At 42.2% G+C, this 27,835-nt stretch overlaps 1 protein-coding gene across 2 annotated transcripts; it reads left to right on the top strand.

Moving 5' to 3' along the window:
- Nucleotides 1-154: 154 nt before the first annotated feature.
- mrtfba (myocardin related transcription factor Ba) lies at nt 155-27,835 on the top strand. Of its 2 annotated transcripts, XM_039788270.1 has the most exons (18): nt 155-317; nt 6,592-6,679; nt 9,772-9,996; nt 14,682-14,756; nt 18,085-18,150; nt 18,297-18,352; nt 19,359-19,434; nt 19,631-19,792; nt 20,022-20,194; nt 20,361-20,504; nt 20,609-20,856; nt 21,397-21,568; nt 22,464-23,438; nt 23,581-23,703; nt 24,470-24,622; nt 24,802-24,936; nt 25,101-25,161; nt 26,125-27,835. In XM_039788270.1, the coding sequence occupies exons 3-18, from the start codon at nt 9,843-9,845 to the stop codon at nt 26,634-26,636; spliced, it is 3,285 nt and encodes a 1,094-aa protein (XP_039644204.1). In that variant the 5' UTR covers nt 155-317; nt 6,592-6,679; nt 9,772-9,842; the 3' UTR covers nt 26,637-27,835. The 2 variants fall into 2 exon arrangements, with proteins under 2 accessions (XP_039644204.1, XP_039644205.1); XM_039788271.1 differs by lacking the exons at nt 155-317; nt 6,592-6,679; nt 14,682-14,756 and having other exon boundaries at nt 9,843-9,996; nt 26,125-26,636.

Here is a 27,835-nt window from a genome sequence, read left to right as displayed (position 1 = left end):
GTAGAAAAAATAAATAAACTGGTCAGTTCTAATACTGAACGGTAAAGAGAACACAGATATTATATAATATTCGTTTACGAAGAGGACAGACTGAAGCCCTCCGCCACTCCCCCCGGCTTCCTAAGCCACAGCGTCATTACGTCACTCTGCATCCGAACCTAGACCAGTCGCAGCCATTTTACTCCGCGAAATAAACTTCAATCACACAGCTAGAGGGAAAAAAAACTAAATACACAAGCTAATTTCGCTGACATTCATGGATATCTCATTGTAAACAAGACCTCGGACAGATTCGGGGTTCAAGTCTTTGCAATTCGGTAAGACCACAGACCCGGCTCGGCGCTGTCTTGTTTTTAGCATGTTAGCATGTGTTAGCTAAACCGAGCTAACGTTAACTAGCGAAACTGTGTGGAGGTTGTTGTTGAGCAGTGCGTCCGTGATATGCAGACAGAAGCAGTAGACTAGGCTTAGTAAGACTGTACAGCAACGCATTAACAACGAGGGTTTGACTGTAACTAATCCTGAGATATGATTTTTAGTCCTCGGAATGATGGACGCGGGAGAGCTTCATCGTCATGTATGACTGGCAGTGTCTGCAACTCACTCACCTGTCAGATTTTGAGTAGCTTCTAGCCAACGTTAGCTTATCCCACTCCCCACCCGCATCCACCACTGCGATAACTGTAGCTGTGGTGGAGCCAACAGCCGTGTCAGTAAATAATGCCTCCCTAGAAAAATGTGTTCTTGCTGTTTAAACTAGCTACCGTTTGTTGTCAAGTTATTATTTGTGACTATGACTTTGGTGCACTATATGTTTATTTCTGCCGTTACCTCTCTGAATGCTGGGACATAGCATGACGTTACATTGTGAGTTGGCACTGGCAGCCCTATTACTCAAGTAATACTAACCACGCACGCTGTGAAATGAAGCCCCATGTGGCGTGCACAAACCCGATGGTTATCTTATTGCCTAATCGACAATCGATTGAAACGAGGAAAGTGAGGTAGTGCTGCAGCAAAGCCAAACAGGTCGCTGTCTGTGTGAGTCAGACAGGCAGGGTGTAGGATGTGGTGGTTTCAGAGGCGGCCCTATCCAGTCGAAGTCTGTCAGTGAAAAGTGTAAATTATTAGCGTATAACCTAAATACTATGCTTATGGTTGGATGGGAAGGTAATTATCCCAAGGCTGTAAGCCATATATCCCTATGTGTTTTGCTTATTTCATCTCCCACTGCAGTATTAGTTTGCAGGAAGAGAATGTCTGCTCAGACCACTTCAGACTAGGGTGTCCATATCTTTCCCTGTGGCAAATTGAATGAAAATGAAACCAAATATCACAATGTAGGCAACCGTGCTTACATAGTACCCAATTTCCCTCCAATAATTTTAGAATGTTCTAGTATAGGACTATTTTACCCCTTACAGTGATTGTGGCAAATCAGATTCTACTGAGTTTGCAGGAGTTATTAGTACTGACCTCTAGTACCCACAAAAAAGTGTGCCACCCGGGCCAGTTAAATCAGATTTGTTTTCATTTCACAGAAACTACTTTACATAACCAGCCTACATAATTCTTCATTGCAGTCCGCACCCGGTGTTGAAGTTTGGCCATGTAGCTGCTGGAGTGGTCCTTCTTTTCTGTCGTGGGACAGTCCCATGGTGTTTGGCTTCTAGCCATTGATCCTTTTGTACTGGTTTTAGAAAATCTTTTCAGTGAAGTCTACAAAGGCAGCCACTAAGGAAACAACACCACACGTGTGTCTGTGGGAACAGAGCAGAGCAGTGACTTTAGGGAATGAGCCACAGCGATGACATCATTTCTCTCTTATCTCTGGATAATAGAAGGCATTTTTGTTGGAACCAGACATGGTCTATTTAAGATCCAGAAAACTGCAGACTCAAACTGTAGCTAGTTGGCGTGTGTGTGTGTGTGTGTGTGTGTGTGTGTGTGTGTGTGTGTGTGTGTTACATTTGCTCAGCATCTCACACTTACAGAATAAATGTCTTACAGGTAATATCATCAAGGTTAATAATAGGGGTGTAAATCACACGTTTTATCACAATACAATATTGATTCTTTAGACAACGATACAATATTTACTGATAAAGATGACGATATGTATCGGTATTTTCACTTTGTATCGATAATATCGTTGAGGATTGGATTGATATATTGATCCAAATCGATGTATCGTTACACCCGTAGGTAATCCGCAGCAGGTCTTTCTTTTTTAAGAATATTCCCAGTCATCCAGGAGATAGGATATCTAGTTGTTCTTTTTTAATGGTAAGCATATTATTTGTTTGTGATTTGCATGATAAGGTTTTTTCAGTGTTTTATCACATGCTCTTTTTTTCTTTGGCAATTGACAGTGTTATATTTATATCCTTTAACAGAAACCAGACTTCTTTGACTGTTTATGGTTTATTAGCTCTTAGATAAAGGCTGCAGTTTTCAGTTATCTCGTGTGTGTGTGTGTGTGTGTGTGTGTGTGTGTGTGTGTGTGTGTGTGTGTGTGTGTGTGTGTGTGTGTGTGTGTGTGTGTGTGTGTGTGTGCGCGCGTGCGTGTGTTTGTGGGTACTTATCACGTGAAGGCTTCACAGCCAGGCCTATTTGTAGTAAAGTTGACCCATGACCTCTTCTCGTCAGTATGCAGACACTGGGAAGTGGTGGTTTTCTCTGTGTTTGTCACTGTTGTGGATACAGCTCTGTGGTTGCAATAATGATTTTTTTTGCCAAAAACAGGATTGTGAAATTCTGGCTGGTATATTGTTTGTTGTTTTCGTTCAATCGCGTTAGCCTTAAGACGTTTGCGGTTGAAGGGCATAAAGCCTCTCACCTGCACAGCTAAGTGCAGGTGAGAGGCTTTATAAGTAATGTCTAAGCCTTTATAAGGTTTGTGAGAGCGAAAGCCCCAGGGTGCATACACACCCAGATACTGTCATTATACTGCAAAAATGCTGACTCAAATGATTACCTAGTTGAACACTGATCTTCTATTGCTACATATTATAAAAACACAGATGGAACTAGGGCTGCAACTAACGATTATTTTCATAGTCGATTAATCCGTCGATTATTTTCTCGATTAATCGATTAGTTGTTTGATCTATAAAAAATGTCAAAACATGGTGAAAAATGTGGATCAGTGTTTCCCAAAGCCTAAGATAATGTCCTCAAATGTCTTGTTTTGTCCACAACTCAAAGATATTCAGTTTACTGTCACAGAGGAGAGAAGAACCTATTCACATTTAAGAAAGCTGGAATTAGAGAAATCTTTTATTTTTTTTTTTATAAAAAAATGACTCAAACTGATTAATTGATTATCAAAATAGTTGGCGATTGATTTAATAGTTGACAACTAATCGATTCATCGTTGCACCTCTAGATGGAACTGAAACCGATTTTTGTTTTCAGTTAATCACAAACCCCGCCTGGTTAATTTGGTTTGGTCTGAGATCCTAGCATTGCATTTAGCTCCACGATAAGCATATTCCAATCAATATCAAATTGAATTCCTTTTGAGTAATGGCAATGTTAGTGTCCCATAAGTAAAATGTAGGGTTGGGCATCGAGAACCGATTCATACTTGGAATCGTTTCAGAAATTACGATTCCAGTGGAATTGTAACTTTATTGGAATCGTTTGGAGGATTTGGTTTCAAATGTGATCATGGGTTCCAAATTTAACATGTGCAAGTTTTGGTTTCCGTAGTGGCCAGGCACTTGTTGTGTTGCAGCCATGGAGCACAGTAAGCAGCGTTCTAGTATGCCTTTATTTTACGTTGAAAAAGCCTGGTAAAACTGCAACCCACCATTGAATCAAAATAAAACTTTCCTCTTATTTGTGAAATAAGCACGTGACCCGTTTCAACTCCACCCCTCAAAGAATCGGAATCGAGAATCGATAAGAACCGGAATCGAAAGGAAGAATCGGGATTGGAATCAGAATCGTAAAAATCCAAACGATGCCCAACCCTAGTAAAATGTCTCATTTAGAAGTCTGTTAACAACAATGGCATTTTTAGTTCTTTCAGTGAGAGCGCGGGGATTGGAGGATGGCATTTTTAGTCAGTATGTCGGATCTTTTGGTTGAGTGTCTATTGGGGCTCTTGGACTTTCCAGGCCCTTGACTTTTCAGGCACTTACAGGCTGTCCAGTTTTTGTGACCTTTCAAGTCTGACCAGTGTGTGACTGATACTCCCAGCTCAATAGCTGTACAAATACTGATTAAAGATTAACTTATGTTGCCTCTGACAATCATTGTCTGTGTGGCACCGATACCACGTACAAGTTTTATTTTTCTTTGAAAATAATAAAAGCTGCTTGTTTCTGATGTTGCTGGTGAAATTCTTTTCTACGGTGATGACCTTCTTTATTCATTTGTCTTGATGACATGTTGAGCAGACCAGAACACAGGTTGTTGGCAACACGGTTAGCCAGAAAGCAGGCTAGTATGTGCTGACAGGGAAGAGATGGGTACATTTGTCAATATTATAATTATTGTGGTTGCACAGTGCAATGTTGATGATTGACGTAAGCATGGACCACTGCAATGACCCTGCACGTCACCTGTGCCAAGTTTGAAATACCAAACACAACCAGTGGCAGAAAAAGACGGCACTGCCTCGTAGCAGAATAATATGGTACTGCTGACCTACCCAAACCTCGTGTGTGTGTGTAAGAGTACCGTATGTCTACGTTACCCTTTGATAAGACACATGCTGTTGAGCCCACCTCTGACTGTAGTTGTGTGTTTGTGTGTGTAAGAGCTATACTGTTGAGTCCAAAATCTAACTATTTTTTTTTTAAAAAACCCCCCCCCCCCCCTTACCCCCCCCCCTTCCCCCCCCACCCCCCAACCGACATTGTGTGTGTGTGTGTGTGTGTGTGTAAGAGCTGGGCAATATATCGGTATTATATCAATATTGTGATATGAGACTAGATTTCGTCTTAGATTTTGGATATCGTAATATGGCATAAGTGTTGTCTTTTCCTGGTTTTAAAGGCTGCATTACAGTAAAGTGATGTCATTTTCTGAACTTGCTGTAACTGTTCTGTTAGTTGCCTTTACCCACTTAGTCATTATATCCACATTACTTAGTTATTTATCACAAATCTCATTGTGTAAATATTTTGTGAAAGCACCAATAGTCAAAAAATATTGTGATATCTGATTTTATCCATATCGCCGTGTGTGTGTGTGTGTGTGTGTGTGTGAGTGAGAGAGAGAGAGTGTGAGTACCGTATGTCTGCATTACCCTTTGATAAGACACATGGTTCTTGTTGCCCCGGGCCATTAAAAGAGCAGTCCAGGGCAAAGCAACATGGCGCCTGCCATCTGGATCTGCTCTTTGATTCTGCTGGGCCAGCTCTAATGTTTATCCCACAACGCCCTGTCAGCCGTGACAGTTGTTTGTTCCTTCTTTCCTCTCTCATAGCCTTCTTTCTCTCTCTCTCTCTCACTCTCACACACTCGTTCACAACCACCTTCGTTTTCCCCAACACATATAAACACACAGCATGTAGTGCTCTGACGGGTGGAATCCTTTCGTCACTTCCTGTCTCTTGTCTTTTACTCTCGCCAATTGAAATCTATCTATGTATTTTCCATCAAATTGATTATTTGACGGAAGTGGGTTTTTGGTCTTAATACACACTTATTTATGTCATTATGTGATTGTTTTTTTTCAATTCCCATGTCACACACATGCAAGGAGTCAGCATTCATCCCTAAGATTTGTATTGCTGTCAAAACTAGAGGAAATGTTCTAGAACAGCTTCAGGAAATCATACCTAAAAATTCACTGCCATTTTTTCAGGGAGAAACCTACATAAACAAACATTACTGGCAAATATCAGATGTGCAGTACAAGAGCACTATCTCCCCTGAGTGTCAGTAAATAGATGCATAATCTAGGTATACTAAGCAAGTGTCCTGAAAGCTTCTCTGTGTGTGTGTGTGTGTGTGTGTGTGTGTGTGTGCAAACTGCAGCGTGATGCTACATTACAACTCTTCATTCATCAGTACCTAGAGGTTTTATTGTCTCTGCACGGAGGATCCACTTCATTGTCATAGAGACCACTGCAGGTTTTCCTAGCAACCTGTGCACGTCGAATTTCAGCCCTCGATGGAGCCTTGAGTGTCAGCTTGTTTTATTCAGGCATCTTTAAGTGGTACTCATCATCTGTTTATTCTCCACTTATCTTCAAGCGACAGCAGTGTGGGCTCCGGCACGGCGTGTGTGTGTGTCTGTTTATATGCAATTTTATTGAATTTTTTTTGAATGGGTTTTAATTGGTAAGTGTAATATCATATTTAATATTTTGTAGTTGGCCCCCCTTTTTGACCCTTGAAAATGGATTCCTTTTCGTAGCATGGTTCTGCTCTGCCATTTAAGATTTCTTTTTTTTTTTTTTATGTTTTACAGAAACTCACTTTAAAACAGAAATATAATGGTGAAAGACATTACAGGACTGAACATACTATTTAACTGCAATCTAGTGGGTGTGCAGGGTGGAGGTAAAATCCTTCTACACCATTTAGTTGCATTTCTTATATTCATGTTTGCTCCTTTCTCTCTCCTACCAGGTTTGACTCCATGGCTTAGTGTGACTCTTGACAGCAACTAGCCCGGGCGTCTCTCTCCGCTCTCCCCTACTGTCCTCTGCCACTGCAGGTAGGCATGAACTCATCAACGAAAGGAGTATTAATATTATTGATTCATTAACACTTTGATGAGACAATTACCAACTAAGCCTTTGGTTCGTCTTCGTATAGTTGGGCCTCTCACCTAGGGCTGGGCAATATATCTATATTATATCGATATCGTGATATGTGACTAGATATCGTCTTAGATTTTGGATATTGTAATATCATAATATGACAAAAGTGTTGTCTTTTCCTGGTTTTACGAGCTGCATTACAGTAAAGTGATGTCATTTTCTGAACCTACCGGACTGTTCCAGCTGTTCTGTTATTTGCCTTTACCCACTTAGTCATTAAATCCACATTACTGATGATTATTTATCACAAACCTCATTGTGTAAATATTTTGGGAAAGCAATAATTGTCAACCCTACGATATCTTTGCAATATCGATATCGAAGTATTTGGTCAAAAATATCGTGATATTTGATTTTCTCCATATCGCCCAGCCCCTACTCTCACCCATGCACAGGAAGCACACAATCACATTTAACTGGTTGTGATGCACTCTGAAATATATTTCTTATTATTTTCTGTATTAGTGTACTTATTTGCAAATTCTTAAGTGAAACCAATATTATCAAACATCCCAATCAAAATGTGGATCGCATAACCATTTTACCTTTTTAAAATCATTTAGCTAAGGATATTTGTTCCGCATGAAGGTCCATAAACTCAAAATTGGAATGAAGTGCTGTTCAACTTTCCGCCGCAGTTCGTGTTCCAACTCTAGAGAAACTGAGGGGAAGGAAGATTATTTCTGCGGTGAAGACTGAAATCCAGTACCTGACTGGCACCCTGGTAGCTCACCTGGTTAAGCATGCGCCCCATGTACTAAGGCTTAGTCCTTACCGCAACGGTCTGGGTTTGATTCTTCCCCGGGTGCTTTGCTGCATGTCATCTCTCTCTCTCTCTCTCTCTCTCTCTCTCTCTCTCTCTCTCTCTCTCTCTCTCTCTCACACTTTACTATCTTCAGCTGTCTTATCCATTAAAGGCCAAAATACCCCCAAAATAATCTTCAAAGAAACAAAACTAAACGATTACATTGCTTAACGACCTTCTACTGCCACTGAAAGAGAACCTGAGAGAGATGAATAGCACTTGACCAGAGTCCCCTTTCCAACAGACTTGACCCAGAAAATTCAAAGCAGAAGGCCTCACAGCACAGGAGGCACAGCTTTTTTGTAATCTATAGGAAGTACTTACAGGCTACAGAGCAGAGACTGGTTAGTCACTAAAGATGCTGTTACTGGAGATCTGTTACTGCAGTTCTGTCACAAAAAAACGCTGAGGTTTAAACACCAAGGCCCGAGTAACGTCTGGAGTAGGGTGTTTTATCATCATTAAGGGGCCAGAAAGTGGCTGCGGACCAGAGCCAAGTTTCAGAGAGTGGGGTCATTTTGCAGTGGTTGCCAGAGTCAACATTCACCAATTCAAATTGTCAGTAAATGCCAAGTGAACTGGGATTGACTCCGATGATGTCTGATTGGTGGGGCTGAATGCACCCTCCCAAAATGTCACAGATATAGCAGGTAACCGTTACTACAAAGTACACCAGGATGTCTTTAAGACAGAGGCGTCAGATCTTAAACTCTGACTGTGAAATAATTACTTGTAGTCACATTCATCAGGTAAAATCCATATAGACAAACCACACCATTATTATATATATTTATGTAAACCTAGCCCAGGAAAAGCCTACTAATTATACAGTATATACCAAGAAATACTGTGTACTATTGGAATGTTTTAGTTTTTTCCCTTGCAGACAGCTGCAACAGCATAAAATATTGGTATCAGGTCAAATTTTAAAATGATAAACAGAGGCTGCGTCTATTGTGTATTACACTTGTGACATGTACAGTAATGTATGTCTAGGGCTAATTAAAAAATAATTTAAATTTCTTTTTGAAAAAATAGCCGCTTCCTCTTACCACAGGGATATTATATTTATTTGTCTTATCAGTTTATCAGGGACAATACATATAGGCATTGTTACATCTGAAGTGCAACCGATGCAATGTATGTGGGACTTCTAGCCGTAGGCTAATTTGCAGTCCTTGACTCTGGTTAGACTTTTAGAAATGTTATTAATAATATATTAATAATAATGTAATTAGAAACTTGTCATTGAGAATGCAGAAAAATGAAGAGCTTCACATCTGGCAAACAGCAGAAAATCAGTGTGTGTGTGCCTGCCTGGGAAGATATGTTACTTATAGATTACGATACAAACTTTAAAAGCAGAACAAGAGATGATGAAATATGGGGTTTAGGATTTGTTGTGTTTGGATACATGACATGGCATCAGCATTCAGAAACCAGAATGGGCAACATTCAGACATGTTGAACTTGAAACCAAATGTGTCTGAGTCCAGTTAAGTCCCACAGTCTCCCTGGGCCGTCTAATGCCTTTGGCACTTTTAAGGACCTACAGGGAGAACTAAAAGCAGCCACAGGAACAAAGTGGTTCTCAGCCAAAAGCAGCACATCTGGGTGGTTAGTAAAGAGTGCCTAGGTCCTTGAATGGCTGCATGTGGGTGCTGCTGAAGAGCGATAAATAGCATGCATGTTCAGACTGAGCAGTCTATCATCTGCCGGTTAAGAGGCTGTTGGGAAGCCATGGATACTAAACTGTTTGTTTTGCTCCCCGAAATGTTTCCGTTCCCCCTGTTTGAAACCGCCACAGCGACGTCATATTTCAGATTATGAAGCCTGTCTGTACAGAGAGAACATTCATGCACAAACTGGCCTTGTTTCTCACGAGCAGCGGTTTGAAGCGATTATTCAGTATAAGCTCGTTTAATGAATAATTTCGGCTGCGACTGAGCTCTTCCAGATGGCCCAAATGAAACGCCACCCTTAGCATTTCACCAGTTGGGGTGAAATAGTCATACCAACAGGATGATGGTTATTTTTCTGAATTTCTGATGTCCATGAGGAACTCACAAAATGGCCTTGAATGATGTATTCCTCCTGTTGATTTCTTCAGTGAGTGGAGCAAAGCAGTTACTAGATTTTCCTCCACCTCCTCACTCTCTCTTGTTTCCTGTATCCACACAGGTAGCAGCGAGACACAACCAAAGGGACGGTGACCAGAACCCCCTGTTAGTGGCCTCCCCTCCTGAGGCAAGATGGAGCTCCAGGCGTCTCACGGGCAGCTAGGAGCAGAGGGGGATTGCGAGATGTCGAGTCTGCTGTTGGCCAGTCCCCAGAGCGAGGCGGTGACCCATGAGCTGGAGGAGCTGTCGCTGCAACCACTGCCTCCACTCAACGAACGGAAAAATGGTGAGGACCTGCTGCTGTACAGGCCTGTCATGGCATGCTAAAACAGAAGATACTTTTAAACAATCCACCATGATGGAAGAGTAACCTAAAAGAGATTTATATCTTCACCTCTTCCTTCTGGAGAAAACTAAGGAGCTGCCTCTCGGCAGGGTGATTGAATGATACTATAAAAAGGCAACAAAAAGACACAGACCATCTGTCACCCTAAACAGATTCACTAAACATCCACATAAATCAAACTCAAACTTGACAGCCAATTAGGGTTGAAACGATTCCTCGAATAACTCGAATAATTTGATTACAAAAAATCCTCGAGGCAAAATGACTTGCCTCGAAGCTTCGTTAAATCAATGTTACCAACGTTGTATCGCTGACAGACGGTGTTTCTGCACAGAGCATTATTACTGTCGCATACCAGACGCGGCTCAGTCTGCTGCTGGCGACACATACTAGAGCGTAAATAGCGAGGGGCTAAGAGAAAGTGTCCAAAGTTTGGAATCAGTTCAAACGTAATTAAAACTAAAACTCTGTACAGTGTGTCTACTGCAAAATCGAGCTAGCTTACCACAATAATAGCACAACGTCAGTGCTTTAGAAAACATGGAGTCTAACTTAATCATCCATTCCACGAAGCAGACCCGACAAAAGTAAATCACAGAGTCGTGTGGACGATGAAACTACACCAAACACAACAACTACCAAAAACAAAGACAAGAAAAAACGTAGTGGTGACCAGAATCTGATCTAAAGAGTTGACGCGTTGACTATCCCTTCGGAAAAGCAGCTGATTGTTGCGCATCTCTCTCTCTCTCTCTCTCTCTCTCTCTCTCTCTCTCTCTCTCTCTCTCTCTCTATATATATATATATATATATATATATATATATATATATATATATATATATATATATATATATATATATACACAGAGAAACAGCTGATCAACGATCTAATAGCATAAGTGTAAGAGAGCTGTGTGACATTATAATCAAATATATAAATGAAAATAAGTTGAGTATAACTAATATTTACATATAGGCCTACTGTTATACAGATCAGTCTCAGGTTGAAACTTGTAGTTCTGAAAGTTAAGTTGCACAACTTAATGTAATGTTTATGTATGTTTAATGTATGCCTTAGTTTGAGGTTGATATCATTTGAAAAATAAATCTTTAAAAACAATGTAATATGGCACTTAAATGCACTTAATATGTTTAGTTTTTTGAGAGATGATATTGTAAGCAATGTAGGCAATACAAATGTTGCTTTTTTCCGAAAATGTTGCTTTTTTCCCTAGTTTTGGTTGTTTAAAAAAACGGAAAAAAAATTATCCGATTAATCGATAAGGTGCTAGATTAATCGATTACAAAAAGAATCGATAGCTGCAGCCCTACAGCCAATATACTGTATATAATAACATTACGCTCTTTGTATTTGCTGCAACTCCTCCAACATGGTGACACTTATGGCAGCCCTGTTTAGCCTTAAATACCCTTCATACATAAATGGCCTACACAGTCAGGGTTTTCAGAGCGCTTAGGTGCAAATTACGTCATACACTCTTTTGCATATCGGTGACGCCATTGCGCAGTTATTTGCATAAAGCTAAGTGGTTGTCGTGAGGGAGAGAGATCACTAATGCAAAACTTGGAGCAGCTTGTCACATAAATGGGAATAGCTGGTCCACCTTAAAGGTCAACCCACCTTAAGTTAGTGAGCCTGTGCTAAAGTTGTGGCTAGCTCCGTGGCTAACACCCTTCGCTTCAACCAGTAGGTAGCAAGCAAGACACGGGATCTTGGCTCTGGTCTTGAGGAGTTACAGACAAACCCTCTTTCTCCACCGCACACTCGCTAACGTGTGGGCTGCTGCTGCCGCTGTGTGCGCAACATGCAGCCGTGCTCGTCCAGACGCTCTCCACATTGTTTTTACGTTCATAGGCCTAAGCTGTATAATGGCAGAGAAAACTCTGGCTGTTTATGCATGCACACAGGCACGTACTGCGTTAATCGGCTATTAAGCTCAAAATGGGCCATAAAAGTAAGTGAAACTTCCATCAGCTTTTCTTTTGTGCAGTGCGCAACAAATTAATCTTCATCACGCGAGCCAGCCTGCATGTTAGCTTCACATTACCGTCACAATGTTGATGGTGTGCTGGCAGCCACATAGGACTGACTCAGACACTGATGGATGGGTACGCGATTAACAGGCTTTAGGAGTGGGTTAGATTCACTGCTGCCTTTGCCAGTTCCTAATCATGGCTTAGATGGTATAGGGAGATCAGTTCAGTGCAGTCACTGTGATATTGATCACTCTACGCTCCTAAAAATCTGTCTGTCAACAAACGCTGGGTGTTCAGCCAGAGCTGGGGATTAAACACGTGTTGGATAATTGTAGGATTGTGTGCTGTCGTGCACGGTGGCTGCTGCTGCCTGCAGGAGAGCGCCGTGAAATGTCTTGACTGTGGAACATTTTTGTGGAATGTCAACAGTAGTAGCACCCACTCATCATCTTGGCTTTTGTCATTTCCCTTCCAGTGAGAACACACACCTCATACTTTCCACCCTCTGAGCCGTCCCCAGCACTTTGCCAACCGCAGAGTCGCCTCTCTCATATTGGTTTTAACATGCAGGTGTTGATCTGTCTACCATCATGACAGGTCTGTGTGTCTAAGACCACTTCAGTTGTGTGGGGCAGGAGGCTGTAGCTCAGAGAGTCTGGAGGGACTGGGAGAACTGCTCTGTCAGCAGAGTGGGACGTCAATACGCAGGGCTGCGTGTGTGTTGTGAAGGGAACGAGAGTCTGGCCAGTAAGCGCTAGCACATTATGTGAAATCAATAAGGTTATTGATAAAAGCAAAAGCCTGCTAAGAGGATAAAGGAGTGTACGGCTAGAAACAAAGGATAGTCAAAAGTTTTAGACTAAAATGTATATAATAATATCTCCGAATGATAATCGGTTACTTCCCAAAGTAGAATGCAAACTTTCGTCCACAGTATTTTCATTTTGAAGTTTATAAATAGTGAATGTTGCCTGAAATAAGAGTCTGACTCTTTAAAGAAATTGTTGAGAAACTGCTTTCTCTGTTGTATTTGAATTATTTTTGGAATTCAGACTTTAGACAGATGTTCAAAAATAGGCCAGAGTCTTTGGAGAGTGCACACACCCTCCCTGTTGCACACACACACACACGCACACGCACGCACGTGCGCGCGCACACACAAACATCACAGGCTGACCTACTGTGGGGTCTCTGGTTGTTAGCATTAGTGGTGTAGGGATTTTGATTGATTATTTAAAAAATATATATAAATGTCAGTTTTGTTATTTTACTTTGTACTTTTATTAGGTCGCATTAAGGAATAGTGCAGAGTTTTGGGAATACGCTTATTCGCTTTCTTGCTGACCTAGATGAGAATATTTTTTAAATCCACTTCTAGATAATAGTAAAAGCTCCTGTTTTAAAGGCCGGTGAAACAGACCAATTCGTCATGCATGTGCTTGGGTTTCCTTCATTGACCTGCTGACTGCGTGCCTGTCTCTGTGTACATAAACAGCTCAGTCATGTCATCCACCTCTCCCCTCAGTCTGCTTAGGTCACAGGTCAATGTGTTTGTCAGGCTGAGCAGCGTTTCCCGGAGGAATCGAGGACAATGCCACTGACTGGAAGTCTAAATATATCACCATAGAATCATGTCACCGCCGCATACCTTTCTCTAACTATTTACTGAGTCTAGTTGGGGTCCGAATAGTTTGTTTCTCATTTCCATAGGCCCTGCAAGGCCAAGGCCTGCACAATGTCTATATAAACAGGAGCCAGAGTAGATATTCTGTAAATGTTTCACCACAGCTCTAGTTGATATTGAAGCTGCAGTCAGAGTACACAAAAGGGGCAGGTTATGACATATTGATGTAGGACAGTTTTGCATAGCCACCAAAGTAATGCAATCAGTCTTACCCTGGGAGAAAGCGTTTCACTCAGTTGATGTGTATCACCAAAGAGGTTAGAGAGACAAAAGATGTTAATGTTGGTGAGGCCAGCTGTTTCCTGCTGAAGCAAGACAGCTGGTATAATTTCCCTGTGATTTTTGACGCACCCTTTCCTGTGAATGGAGAAGTGTCTGTACTCCTGGTCAGTGTTTAATTTGTGCAAATCTACACCTCCTCCTACTTAATATGACACATCCTTATGTTGTAGGCCCACTAACAAGATAACATTAAAGCTATGAAACACTTCCACAAGCTTGTCTTTTCAGCTTGGAAGATGCAGTTGTTTTGATTTGTTGTATTGTCCTTTGTCCTTAGTCAGTGCTGACTCAGACTGTTCCTCAGTAGTTTTACAAGGAACCAGGGTAGATGTCACATCAGGCTGTTGGGATCGCCCACAGCCAGAAAAAAAACCCCACCCCAAACTGGCTGAGTAAGAGAGAGAAGTAAGCTTAGAAGGGTAGGAGGGGGTTGTGGCAGTAAAAAAAAGAGTTAGGGAGGGATAGAGGACGGACCCAATGTTGCTTCTCTAATCCTTAGAAACTTCACAGCTTTGTGGATTCTTATTATTTGGATGATCATGTTGCACCGTGGCTGAGAGAGGATATGACTATAATCTACATATTTTGGGCTTTAATAGGCCAAATTAACCTTGGGATCAAATGGCTTAATCACTCAGTTGTATTTTGGACTGCTCTATAGACCAGGACTCTCAGTCTCAGACAATGGCCTGTTTGGAGGTAGAGACCCAGAGTGACTGCACTAGGTTCAGAGCAGGTGAGCATTCCTCTTCTTTGTCATTGTTATGCTAATTCCTCAACTCAAGTAGGCTAATGCTTTTGCCAGCTTGAATATAACTAGTATTTTGGTGGTGGGTTTCCTGTGATTGCCTTGTACCGTTTTTGGGTAGCAGTTAGACAGTCCCTCCAGTAAAACGCGATTATGCGATCGCATAATTCAATGCATAATCAGCCAAAGTCCGCATATTCATGCGGGGGCCGCATTTTTTCAAATATGCCGCACTTTTGCCGTATAAATTGCCGATTTCTGCGCAAAATATGCGGTGCTTGCATGATTTCATAATCCCCGCATTTTCGTTGCAAAAAAGTCACATACAGTGAGGAAAATAAGTATTTGAACACCCTGCTATTTTGCAAGGGTCTGAAATTGTCATCGTAGGTGCATGTACACTGTGAGAGACATAATCAAAAAAATAAGTATTTGAACACCTGAGAAAATCAATGTTAATATTTGGTACAGTAGCCTTTGTTTGCAATTACAGAGGTCAAACATTTCCTGTAGTTTTTCACCAGGTTTGCACACACTGCAGGAGGGATTTTGGCCCACTCCTCCACACAGATCTTCTCTAGATCAGTCAGGTTTCTGGGCTGTCGCTGAGAAACACGGAGTTTGAGCTCCCTCCTAAGATTCTCTATTGGGTTTAGGTCTGGAGAGCGCCGGCCAGCCGCCAGAACCTTGATATGCTTCTTACAGAGCCACTCCTTGGTTATCCTGGCTGTGTGCTTCGGTCATTGTCATGTTGGAAGACCCAGCCTCGACCCATCTTCAATGCTCTAACTGAGGGAAGGAGGTTGTTCCCCCAAAATCTGGCAATACATGGCCCGGTCATCCTCTCCTTAATACAGTGCAGTCGGCCCTGTCCCATGTGCAGAAAAACAACCCCAGCATGCTACCACCCCCATGCTTCACAGTAGGGATGGTGTTCTTGGGATGGTACTCATCATTCTTCTTCCTCCAAACACGGTTAGTGGAATTATGACCAAAAAGTTCTATTTTGGTTTCATCTGACCACATGACTTTCTCCCATGACTCCTCTGGATCATCCAAATGGTCATTGGCATACTTAAGACGGGCCTTGACATGTGCTGGTTTAAGCAGGGGAACCTTCCGTGCCATGTATAATTTCAAACCATGACGTCTTAGTGTATTACCAACAGTAACCTTGGAAACGGTGGTCCCAGCTCTTTTCAGGTCATTGACCAGCTCCTCCCGTGTAGTCCTGGGCTGATTTCTCACCTTTCTTAGGATCATTGAGACCCCACGAGGTGAGATCTTGCATGGAGCCCCAGTCCGAGGGAGATTGACAGTCATGTTTAGCTTCTTCCATTTTCTAATGATTGCTCCAACAGTGGACCTTTTTTCACCAAGCTGCTTGGCAATTTCCCCGTAGCCCTTTCCAGCCTTGTGGAGGTGTACAATTTTGTCTCTAGTGTCTTTGGACAGCTCTTTGGTCTTGGCCATGTTAGTAGTTGGATTCTTACTGATTGTATGGGGTGGACAGGTGTCTTTATGCAGCTAACGACCTCAAAAAGGTGCATCTAATTTAGGATAATAAATGGAGTGGAGGTGGACATTTTAAAGGCAGACTAACAGGTCTTTGAGGGTCAGAATTCTAGCTGATAGACAGGTGTTCAAATACTAATTTGCAGCTGTATCATACAAATAAATAGTTAAAAATCATACATTGTGATTTCTGGTTTTATTTTTTTTGATTATGTCTCTCACAGTGGACATGCACCTACGATGACAATTTCAGACCCCCCCTTGATTTCCAAGTGGGAGAACTTGCAAAATAGCAGGGTGTTCAAATACTTATTTTCCTCACTGTATATCTTAGCAGAAAGTTGAAAAAATGTTGCATTTACTTCACACAAGAGCAGCCATTTTCCCCTGTTGCCATGGGAACATCATGAAGTGACGTAATTACGCGACGTGAACATCATTGAAAAGCAGGTGTTGGAGGTTGAATTTGACATGTACTTTGAGTCTCTTAAGTTGGTATCCAATAAGAAAGCTATCTTAATATCTGATATTATCTGAAATTTCTTTAAGTGCTCCTGCTGTCTATATTATTAACGATTTTTTAAAGTCTGTCTCTTTTGTATCTTTTATTTCCCTCTGTTTAGACTAGCTATTACTTTTATTTTTACTTTAATATTATATTATTTGTATATATTTTTGTATCTTATTTTTTTACTTATTGGAATGACTGAATATCTGTAAACTATTTTTGGAAATTAAGTTTAAAAAAAGCAGGGTGTTGGGGGAATCACTTTTTCTTCTCTTTTTCATCAAACCACAGTTTTTGCAAGTTCCCGCAATTTTTGCAAGTTCCTGCATTTTTTGCAAGTTCCCGCAATTTCATTGCATAAAATTGCATAAATATCCCGCATATTCCATCGCATTTTTTAAGAAAACGTGCCGCATAATCAAGGATTTTTGCCCGCAACAATCAAAAAAAAACTCCGCGTTTTTCTGGAAGGACTGGTTAGAGATGTTCCGATACCGATACCAGTATCGGTATCGGGAAGTACTGGAGTTTATGCACCGATCCGATACCACGTAATAAAGCCCTAAAGAAAATCTACGTTAAACTAGTTTATTTATGTTCTTTTTCCGTTATAACTGACTGTCAAACTGGATAATAAAAGAAAGTTCTGTGGCATTCATTGTTTGGGTTTGTTCATGTTTCACAAAGACTTTAACCTGAGCCAGACCAACAACAAAGATAGAAATAATATCACATCCATACAGGGATAGTAGTATACAGCTGTTAAAACATAATATGACACACTGGTATCGGATCGGTACTCTGTATCGGTCGATACACAAGTTCAGGAATCAGGAAAAAAATGGTATCGGGCCATTTCTAGTAGCAGCTTGTGAGCAGATAATAACTGAAATCTCATACGCTGGTGAAGAGAGGCTTATGGGGGATTCTTAAACAGTTACTGAGGACTAAAGTTGCACTAGGTTGCAGGAGAAAAAAAAAATCCTCTGCAGGCTTTTAATGGAAGCGTAGGAATGTCCCCTATAGAAAGACGTTTGTATGTCGTCAACCTAATGACTAGAGAGCAGGATATGAGTGGTGTATCAGGGGGTGGAGAGTGGTTAGTATGTGGTTACCATCTCAGCTTGATGTCATTTTCTACCCTATTTTATTTTTATATACTACCTCATCTGTTTATTCTTGTCTGCTTCCCCTCATTTATCTTCTCATGTTTTTCCTTTTTTTTTCTTAATTAACATTACAATCAAATTGCCCATTTTTCTTTTATAACATGTTTCCCCTTTTTGTTTTCAGTCCTGCAGTTGAGGCTTCAGCAAAGGCGAACCCGGGAGCAGCTGGTGGAACAGGGCATCATGCCACGTGAGTATCAGCACTGCCAGTTGTCCTTCACTCACAAACAGCTAATGTGGTGTGGGTGGGCGTATGATATATGATTTTCATCTAGATCATTCATCTTTGAAGTTGTGCTCAGACTTGTGCATTGATGAAAATGTTATGTGTTTCAGCTCTGAAGAGCCCGGCAGCTTTCCATGGGCAGATCCGGAGCTTGGAGAGAGCCAGGGTAAGGCACCCAGTTTTGGAATGAAGTGCCAACTGTGGACTTGAGAAGCAGAGGAAATCCAGTCACTCAATGGAGCCGAAAAGAACAGAGGATGACTTGAGGGCTTTAATTTTGAGGGGGACAATCAAGTACTGGATTACCTTGAAAATAGCCCCTTTTATAACAAAGTGCTTAAAAAGTCCTCAAAAAGGTCAAATGTACCACATACCGCTGTCTTACATTTTGTTTAAGTCAAGCTTTTTCTGTTTTTAAATTCTGACATGTTGCCATCTTCCTCTCCTTTTCTCTCGCTTTGAGGAGCCTGTTACCAAAAACAGAATATGCCAGGGAAGTGTAAATTGAAAAGCTGATATCTTGTAAGCAGCCGGTGAACAATGCTGGTGTGATAGATTTTTTCTGTCTATGCACTCTGTCTTCGGGCTTCGTCTGAATGTTATTAATAGAGCTGGGGGGTATACGTAGGAAGTACTGTTGAATCACAAAACGAGATCTCCGCGTTTTACAAGCACTTACTATTTTGTCCTAACAAAGTAACAGTGTTGACAGAACTACAGCTAATAATCACTGTAGTGACAGTGTGACTGTGACAGACAATGTCTTGCCGTTTGTCACGATGACTTGAGAAGCACTCGTTGTGGGATTTTGAGACTGTCAGTCTGTCAGATGATATTTATGAATTTGGTTGTCTCACATACTACTGACCAATTAACCTCATAATTTTTAATTAATAATAAAACATAGACGAGTGCTTCTCTAGTCATCGCCAACCCGGCCACAAATCAACCTAAGATTTTTGTGCACATTTATGACTGTATGCTCAAGGACCTCTCGAATTTTTGTGTGTAAAATGAATGCATGAAATGAATTATTTGCTTTGAGCGAAGTCCTTGAAAAAAAAAAAAAAAGTCCTTTAAAAAGTACTTCAAAGTCCTTGAATTTCGTTTTGTAATGTCTGTATGAATACTTAATTTAGATGATTTACCGACTGTCTGTCTTTCTCTTCTAGACCGAGAATTTCCTCAAGCACAAGATCCGCAGCCGTCCAGAGAGAGCAGAGCTGGTCAGGATGCACATCCTGCAAGGTACTGCTAATTCTCTAGTTCTCACTACAAACACTTGTTGTATTATCTAATGTTCCTCGTGGACCTTTTTTTAAACATCATAGAATTCAAATTGGCACCAGACACGGTGCTATAAACCAGCACAGCAAACAAGAAATCTACAAGCTGACGGTATACAGTATGACTTTAATGTGTGGTATTTGTGTCTTTTCCTCAGAGACCGGAGCAGAACCCTCACTACAGGCCACCCAGATGAGATTGAAGAGGGCCCGGCTTGCCGACAACCTGAACGAGATGTTAGCCCAGAGACCCGGCCCCATGGAGCTGGTGGAGAAAAACATCCTGCCTGTGGATTCCAGCGTTAAACAGGCCATCATCGGTGAGAGACGTGGCAGCAGTGATGATAAAACAGCAAATGTTGCCATATTAGACAGCCTGTGCTTTTACAGCATTCCCTGCCTTAATGAAACCTGTCAGCAGAAGAAGTCATTGTTTGATCGACCATGCAGGGAATTGGAGAGAAATAATGATAAAAGTTGTGTGTTATTGGCAAAGAGATACAAGAAACATTGAGTGGTTGAATGCTGGACTTTGTTGTTGTCTCTTAGTGGGTCAGGTGAATTATCCCAAAGTGTTGGATGAAGACAGCAGCGATGCCCTGTCCCCAGAGCAGCCGGCCAGCCAGGAGTCTCAGAATTCTGTCCCCTCTCCCGTGGAGAACAAAGTGCCAGAAATGCCCTCTCCAGCCCCAGCACCACCACCACCACCACCAATGCTGCAGGTCAGATACAGTAGTAGTAGTAGTAGTAGTACTGCTGTTTGTGTATGCCTGGCCTAATAGCCCCATGTTTTTGTAAATGAATGACATTGATATTGGACTTAACAGTGTTTATAAGAAGTCCAGTGTTTGCTTTGCATTTATGTATCTCTTTGTTATGTTTCTTCAGGCCTTCCCAGGTGCTTCACAAGCAGCAACGGACTTTATGAAAGCGATGTCTACCATTGAGCAGCCTGCCAGCCGCCCAGCCATCACTCCTGCACAGGCATTCACCACAACTGCTCCTTCCAAACCAGGCCCAACACTGGTGAAAGTAAGAGCAATTTTTTCCACCTCTAAATATAATTTAACCTCTTACTGTAACATTTGAATGCTGCTGGACAAACCATATGTTTTCCCCGTTTCCTCCCACTACAGCAAAGCCAGCAGAAGTTTCCCTCAGAGAAGAGCCGCAGTAAGAAGGGCAAAGAGCCGAAGTCCAGGGTGAAAAAGCTCAAGTACCACCAGTATGTTCCCCCCGACCAGAAGCAGGAGGCCAGTGAAGCACCCATGGACTCCTCTTATGCCCGACTGCTGCAGCAACAGCAGTTGTTCCTCCAGCTGCAGATCCTTAGCCAGCAGCAGCAGCACTACAACTACCAGACTATATTACCAGCACCACTTAAGTATGTATATAACGCATACTAATGCGAAAAGATATCGTACTTGTATTGTTTAATTTCTGGTCTGGTTTGGCTTGCCTTCATAACTCTAAATCTAAACACCTGAAAGCAAGCCAAATATAGTTGTTTTTGATGACCCAGAGGGCCATTAGCTAGTTTCCAATAACAACTCTGCATCTAATCATATCAATAAGTAACAGGATGTTGTTTCGCCAACTGCTGTCTTTATAACCGTCCTCACAGCGGCAGCATGGCCAAGCTCCCTTTGAACTACTGCACTGTGGTTTGGTTGACTGGCTTTGTTAGTGAGGCGCAGGGCACAGGATGGATGGTCTGCTCATATTGAGAACAGATTTCCTCTCTCTTGGTTTCCTGCCTTTCTCTCTCTCTTCAATGGTCTCTCCAATAATACTCCTTTGTCCACCGTCCCTCTTTCTCCCACCTGCTTTTCCTCTTTTTCTTATTCATGTGATGTGGAAGTATTGTGAATTATTTCCTAAAGTAACAATGACCTCATGTTATTGTGTCTCTTACTCACTGTAGGCCTGTGGCCGAGGGTCAGAGCAGCAGCGCCGGCAGCCTGCCAACCTCCATCGTGGTGTCTTTGCCCACCGCTCCTCCACCTCCCCCCGTGACTCCGGCTCCGGTTCGTCCAAACAACTCGCTCTCGAACCGCAAGCCAGGAGTGTTGCCTGCCAACCTGGAGGAGATGAAGGTATTTGGAAACCCACTTGTACCGGCAAACCCCTCAGCAGCAGCAGCAGCTTAGAAATCAAAGTTAAAATTGTAGCCTAAAGGGAGAAATTACCCTTTCTTGGGCCCACTCAGCTGTTGAAACTGAACGAGTCGAGATATTACACATGTACAGCAATGTTTTTAGTTTTATTTAATAGAAATCTGATAACCCCACATAAAGATCTAACAAGGTTTTGTCTAGTCATTTGAAAGTTTCATAAAGCAATGCTAACCTGAGGGAACAGACTTAACATTTGTTCATTTCTTCAAATCTCTTTTTCTCAAAGTTGCATTGGATTAAAAAATACTAAATTCAGGGGAAAGCAGGAGAAACGGCTAGCTCTGCTCTGTCCAAAGTTAACTAAATCTGCATAACAGCACCTCTAAATAAACTAACTAATAAACACATTTATTATAAATGCATATACAGTGTCTTGCCATTTAATCCGTGCAAAAATCCGTGTTGTGGTTTTATTTGTGGTCATGTGATGGATCATATCTTTGCCGAGATCAGTGACTTCCTGGAGTTTTGTTTGTGGTGGTTGCTCCACTGATTACACTCCAGGAAGTGACTGGCCCAGTCAAGAAATAGTTGTAGTAAAAGGTGAAATTCAGAGGTGCAGATTTAAAAAATAACTTTGCACAGAGACAGGCTAGCTGTTTTTCCCTGCTTCCAGTGTGTGTGCTAAGCTAATCGGCAACTGGCTGCATGATCATAATTACCAAACCGATATGAGAGTGGCATTAATTTCCTCATCTAACGCTGGACAAAATAAACGCCAAATTGTTGAACTATTCCTTTAAAATCAGTTGCACTCCTCCTCCTCTGGTGCTAGTCCAGAATTGATGACATGATAATATTTGTATTTTTCTAGGTGGCTGAGCTAAAACTGGAGCTAAAGCTGCGTGGCCTCCCTGTGTCAGGAACAAAGACCGATCTGATAGAAAAACTGAAGCCTTTCCAGGACAATCCCTGCACCTCTGCTCCTACCACCACCACCACCTTCTCCTCCATGCCCATGGAGGTCACCACCACCACCACTACAACACCCGCTATAGTTTTTCCAGTCCAGCAAGTTGCTCCAGAGACTATTAACCCCACACCGCCGGTCTCACCCATTCCCACTGATCGCTCCACACTCCAGCAGGATGCACTTCTCCCGTCTTTCCACGTCCCGGAGGAAAAGGACAGGCGGCTCCATGAGAAGGAGCAGCAGATAGTGGAGTTGATGAGGAAGCTGGAGCAGGAGCAGAGGTTGGTGGAGGAGCTGAAGATGCAGCTGGAGGTGGAGAAGAGAGGCCAGGGTGGCTGCACCGCTGACTCTGCCTCTGTGTCTCCCAAACTCACTTCTGTACCTGCCATGAATCCTGTTCCCACCGTCCTGAACTCAAACGTAATAAAAATGGAGGGTGCAGTGTTGTCGAACTGTTCATCCACTACACATGCAATCCCCAACTGTATCCTGGGCTCGCAGACTCTCTCTCCCCTGCCAACAGTGGTCAAGTTGGAGGATGTGACTGTTTCTTCTGTCAAGCCGCTCCAGCTCCAGACCCAAACCCAGCTCATCAACCAGATCCAGCCCCAAACCCAGCCCCAAATAACCAACAGCCCACAGATACGCTCCCCATCACAGAGAAGTCCCAAGGTTCAGACCCAGCCACAGTCCCAACCTGCAGCCCCCAGCCTGCAGCAGTTCTTCATCAGCCACCCAGGTGGGGTGTCCCAGGTGCTGGGTCAGCCTCAGACCTTGTTAACCACGACTGGCCAGCCTGGGAGGATCCTCCTCCCAGTCTCGCTACCCAAAAACACTACTGCAATCCAGCTGCCAAGCTCCGCTGTCAGCCTGCAGGTAAGATTGCAGTAACGTAGAGTGACATCATGTGTAGTGGTGTCTGTTAGAGAACTGTTTACCTGCTTTAGGGGTTGACAAATTTGAAAACTGGATGTGTAGACACACAATTATGTTCTTACACCCTCTCCCCTTATCCCAGCCTGTTCTTCAGGCCACAGTCTCAAATCCAGGCCTGGTCCAGGCCTCAGTTCCTCAGCTGCAAACCACTAAGATGGAGACGGCACCCAGCCAGCAGTTAACCAACCACAACCCATTGCTACAGGTCAGTCACGCCATGCAGTTGGATGCATTTCTGTGGGAAATTATGCTACAGTGACTTTCACTAATGTGCCATTTTGTCTTGCCTAAAACAATCATGCTTATCTGCCACTGTCCTATGACAGTAATGTGTCCAGTTATGATGGTAACTGGAGAAGTACTGCTGGAGCTGATGATTTTTCTGATTATCGATAAATCTTTTTGAATTATTTTATTTGTACTAATTCATTTATTGTTTGGAATGCAATTTCACCGAACCAAGAACCAAGTACCAAAGATGATATTTTACATATATATATATATATATATATATGTATATATATATATATATATATATATATATATATATACATATATATATATATATGTATATATATATATATATATATATATATATATATATATATATATATATATGTGTATATATATATGTGTGTGTATATGTGTATGTATATATATATGTATGTATATATATATATATGTATGTATGTATGTGTATATATATATATATATATATGTATATGTAAAAACGTATTTACTTTTCAGATTTAGCTTGTTTTACAATTTAACAGAAATCCAGTGGGTCAGCTGCGCCACAACATATTTAAGATGAATGTTTATAATTAATGAAACTCTACTCTTTCCACTACTGTAGCTCTATGTGAGAGCTACAAAGTTGTGTGTGTCCTACGTCCCATTTGCTGTATCTTCAGTTACTCCTTTAAAAAAAAAACAGCACTGATGTTAGACTCTGTCTTGTGTCTTGACAGACTCTGACTATGTGCAATAACACTACTGGCTTGGAGAACCAGACTAGGCCTGAGATGAATCCCCAGTGTTTCCTGAGAAGCTCCCCAGAGAACAGGGTCTCTCCACGGGCTTCTTCATCCAACCACAACATCTCCAACGGACCCCTCAATAAGGTATCGGTGCTGAGTAATTACTGGAGGGGACGGGGCTTAGTTTGGTTCGATCTGTCCTACTTACTGAATACTTTTTGAAATAATTTACTATTTTGTTTAAACAATTTTCCCAATGTAACCATTCAGACGGTTCTTAATTCTGCCTGTGTTTTCTCCATCTCTCTCTCTTATTCTTTTAGTCTCCTTCTCCCCAGCCTACCTTCATCCTTCAGCCCACCTCCCTTGTTACTCAGCCTCACAAGACAAGAGAGCCTCCCCGCTATGAGGACGCCATCAAACAGAGCCGCAACTTGCACATCAACAATGTTTCACAGGTTAGATACGCACCAGCCACAGCCTAGCTCACACACCACTAGGCACTACTGTATCCTTCAGAATACAAAAAAAGCTTGAGACTATTTTCAGTTTTCTAGCCATAAGGAATTGTTTCGCTTTTGGTGAGAAGCAAGTCTCTTAATTTAGTTTACTGCCTTTTCAGGTTCCCACGGCAACCAGCCAGCAAATGGATGACTTGTTTGACATCCTTATACAGAGTGGAGGTAAGAAAGTGCACACTGGCAGTACACATCCAGAACATTGTGTTTAGTATGAGCAAGTTTAAAACGTTCTAGTCTCAGGGAAATGCTGCGTCTTCAGTTTGGTGACATTACAGCTTATGTTAACAGAATTGGACTGATTATGGCTGATTTTAGATATTTTAGATATTTATGTTGTCTTGGCTAATATGACAGAGGCTCCTCCTCAACCACAGCAACATGTAGACCAATTATTGACAACCAGTGGTACTTGTACGCCAGGGGTTCCTTCTGCAGTTGCCAAAAGGTAACTCAGAAAATTGTTGAGTAGCTCAAGGAATTGGAAAAAAAATTTAATTATGATTTGACTATATGTATGTATGTATGTATGTATTAATTGAGTCAGCTGTAACACGTGAACATGTTACAATTGTGAGTGTGTGAAAACTAGTTACCAAGGAAGCAAAGAGGTCTAAATAGTTAGCTAAAAGTAATGGAAAATGGTTGAAATATATAAGCTAATATTGATAAATAAATGGTTGAAATAGGTAGCTAAAAGTAATGAATACATGGTTGAAATAGGAAACTAAAAGTAGCAGATACGCAGTTAAAATAGTTAGCTAAAAGTAATGGATAAAAGGTTGAAATAGTTGACCAAAAGTACTGGATAAATGGTTGATATAGGAAGCTAAACATAATGGATATATGGTTGAAATAGGTAGCTAAAAGTAATGAATTCATTGTTGAAATAAGTAACAAATAAGCAGTTGAAATAATTAGCTAAAGTTGATGAATATATGGTTGAAATAGGTAGCTAAAAGGGTCAGGGTTAGCTTTAGTATCAGTTTCTGAGTCCCGCTGTAAAAGCATGTTCTGTACAATTTGATTACAAAAATTGGCCAGTGCCAGTCTTCAAAGAAGCCCTCATTGGTTTAACTCTCATAATATATATATATATATATTTTTTTTATCCTCTTCCTCCTCCAGAAATCACTCCATTTATCCAGCAGGACCCCCATGTGTCTCTCACTAAGACAATCCCAGTCACAGCGAGCATCTCCACCCTGCCGGTCAACACCGCTCTCTCCAGGCCGCCTCCACAGATCCAGGTGGCTCCTCCGCCCACCCTGAGCCCCATCATGGACCACGGCCTGCCCAGCCTCTCCTCGCTGGCCACAGACAATCAGCTGGAAGCCTTTCTGGAGAACACACTGGCTGAAACGGCGCCAGCGTCAGACCCGCGCACACAGGGCCTGATGGAGGAGCTGCAGGCCCAGCTGATGGAGCAGCAGCCCTACTCTCCCATGGACACATCAGACCTGTCCTTCTGTGATTCTTCCTCGCCCTCCTCGCTCAACATGGGTCTGTCTGACCCAGGCCTGGACAACATGGAGTGGCTGGACCTCACCATGCCGCCAGGTCCTGCTGGCGCACTCACACCCCTGGGGATCCCAACGGACTTCCTGGATACACAAGACCTGCAGCTGCACTGGGACTGACCGAGGGGTGGATGAGAGAAAAAGAAATCCGGTGTGTCCAGGGAGTTGGCAGAGCAGGTCAGTCAGGAGTGAGAGATGGATGGATGAAGAGAAGAAGAAAGGGATTGGCAGCCACAAAGAGGTTGCATTCTAACATGTTAAATAAGGAGAACACATGGCATTTCTGTGCCATACCACTCTCACCAGTACATCCAAACCATCTGTAATATTCCCACTATACTACAGTAAGAGATGCTGTACAGGCAGTGCACTGATTCAAGTTCAACTACAAGCAGGAGTTTGCACAGCTTTAAAAGACGGCCACTAATGGCTGAACAACCACAATAACGTCGTCACTAAGGTGATTGTGGTCACCCATCTTTTTAGTGATGAAGATTTTAAGCAGGCTAGACTTTTACAGCGTCTGATGCGTCATGATTTTAATGATCACCTGATTACAGGGACGAGGAGACGGAGCCAAACAAAGACTGGTCGCTCGGACTGTTTGTAAATACTCTTTAAACCACACTAATACAGCGTAACTTTTCCCTGGGACAGAGAGCCTGAATAGCACCGACGGCTGATATTACCCGTTTATTTCTGCTGGAGGTTCGGCCGGTTGCGAACACGGCGTTTATTTGACTATGTAAGCACAGTAACTCAATGTAAAAGGGTGGAGGTGGTGTGATGCGAAGGCGTTTGTTCCACTGAAGCATACCGTGCCATCCTAGGTCATGAAAGCTGGTCGTTACAACACAATAACCGTGTCGCTCTTAATGACAGCTCACAGGCTCCAGATGAAATCTAGTCGTTATAAACATAAAGTTATAGGAGCTTAGATTCTCACTAAAAATTCCTGCGAGGCTCGGGACACGAATGCGTCATGGTGTCAGTACAGACTCGGCCACTAAGCACTTCACCCGGGGAAGCTTAGACTAAACCGGTCCAAGCAGTTTGTTTCCTTTTATGATTGGAAGCCAGATGGGCTCAGTCGGTCACTGAGCTAAGTTTTCAAGGGATTTCTAACCGAGAGGAGGCCAATCCTCTGTTCACACTGGTCCAGTCTACCACCTACTGTACGTTACAATGTTTGCTGACTAATCTGACTCGTTGTGTCAGATGTGACTGTTTTCTTCTGACCTATCGCGACCCCGCGGTCAAGCTGATGAACCAATGACTGTAAAGAACAAAGACGAGAGGAGGAAGCTCCTCAATCTGTG

This window comes from Perca fluviatilis, chromosome 21 (assembly GCF_010015445.1).
Source record: "Perca fluviatilis chromosome 21, GENO_Pfluv_1.0, whole genome shotgun sequence".
Taxonomy (NCBI): domain Eukaryota; kingdom Metazoa; phylum Chordata; class Actinopteri; order Perciformes; family Percidae; genus Perca; species Perca fluviatilis.
Note: the sequence above shows the minus strand (reverse complement) of the source record. Positions and strands in the feature narration are given on the sequence as shown.

Coding starts and splice junctions, on each gene's coding strand:
- mrtfba (XM_039788270.1), top strand. CDS start 9,843: ATGGAGCTCCAGGCGTCTCACGGGCAGCTAGGAGCAGAGGGGGATTGC. Junction 9,997..14,681: donor ACTCAACGAACGGAAAAATG/GTGAGGACCTGC, acceptor ACTGCTCTATAG/ACCAGGACTCTCAGTCTCAG. Junction 18,151..18,296: donor GGAACAGGGCATCATGCCAC/GTGAGTATCAGC, acceptor TATGTGTTTCAG/CTCTGAAGAGCCCGGCAGCT.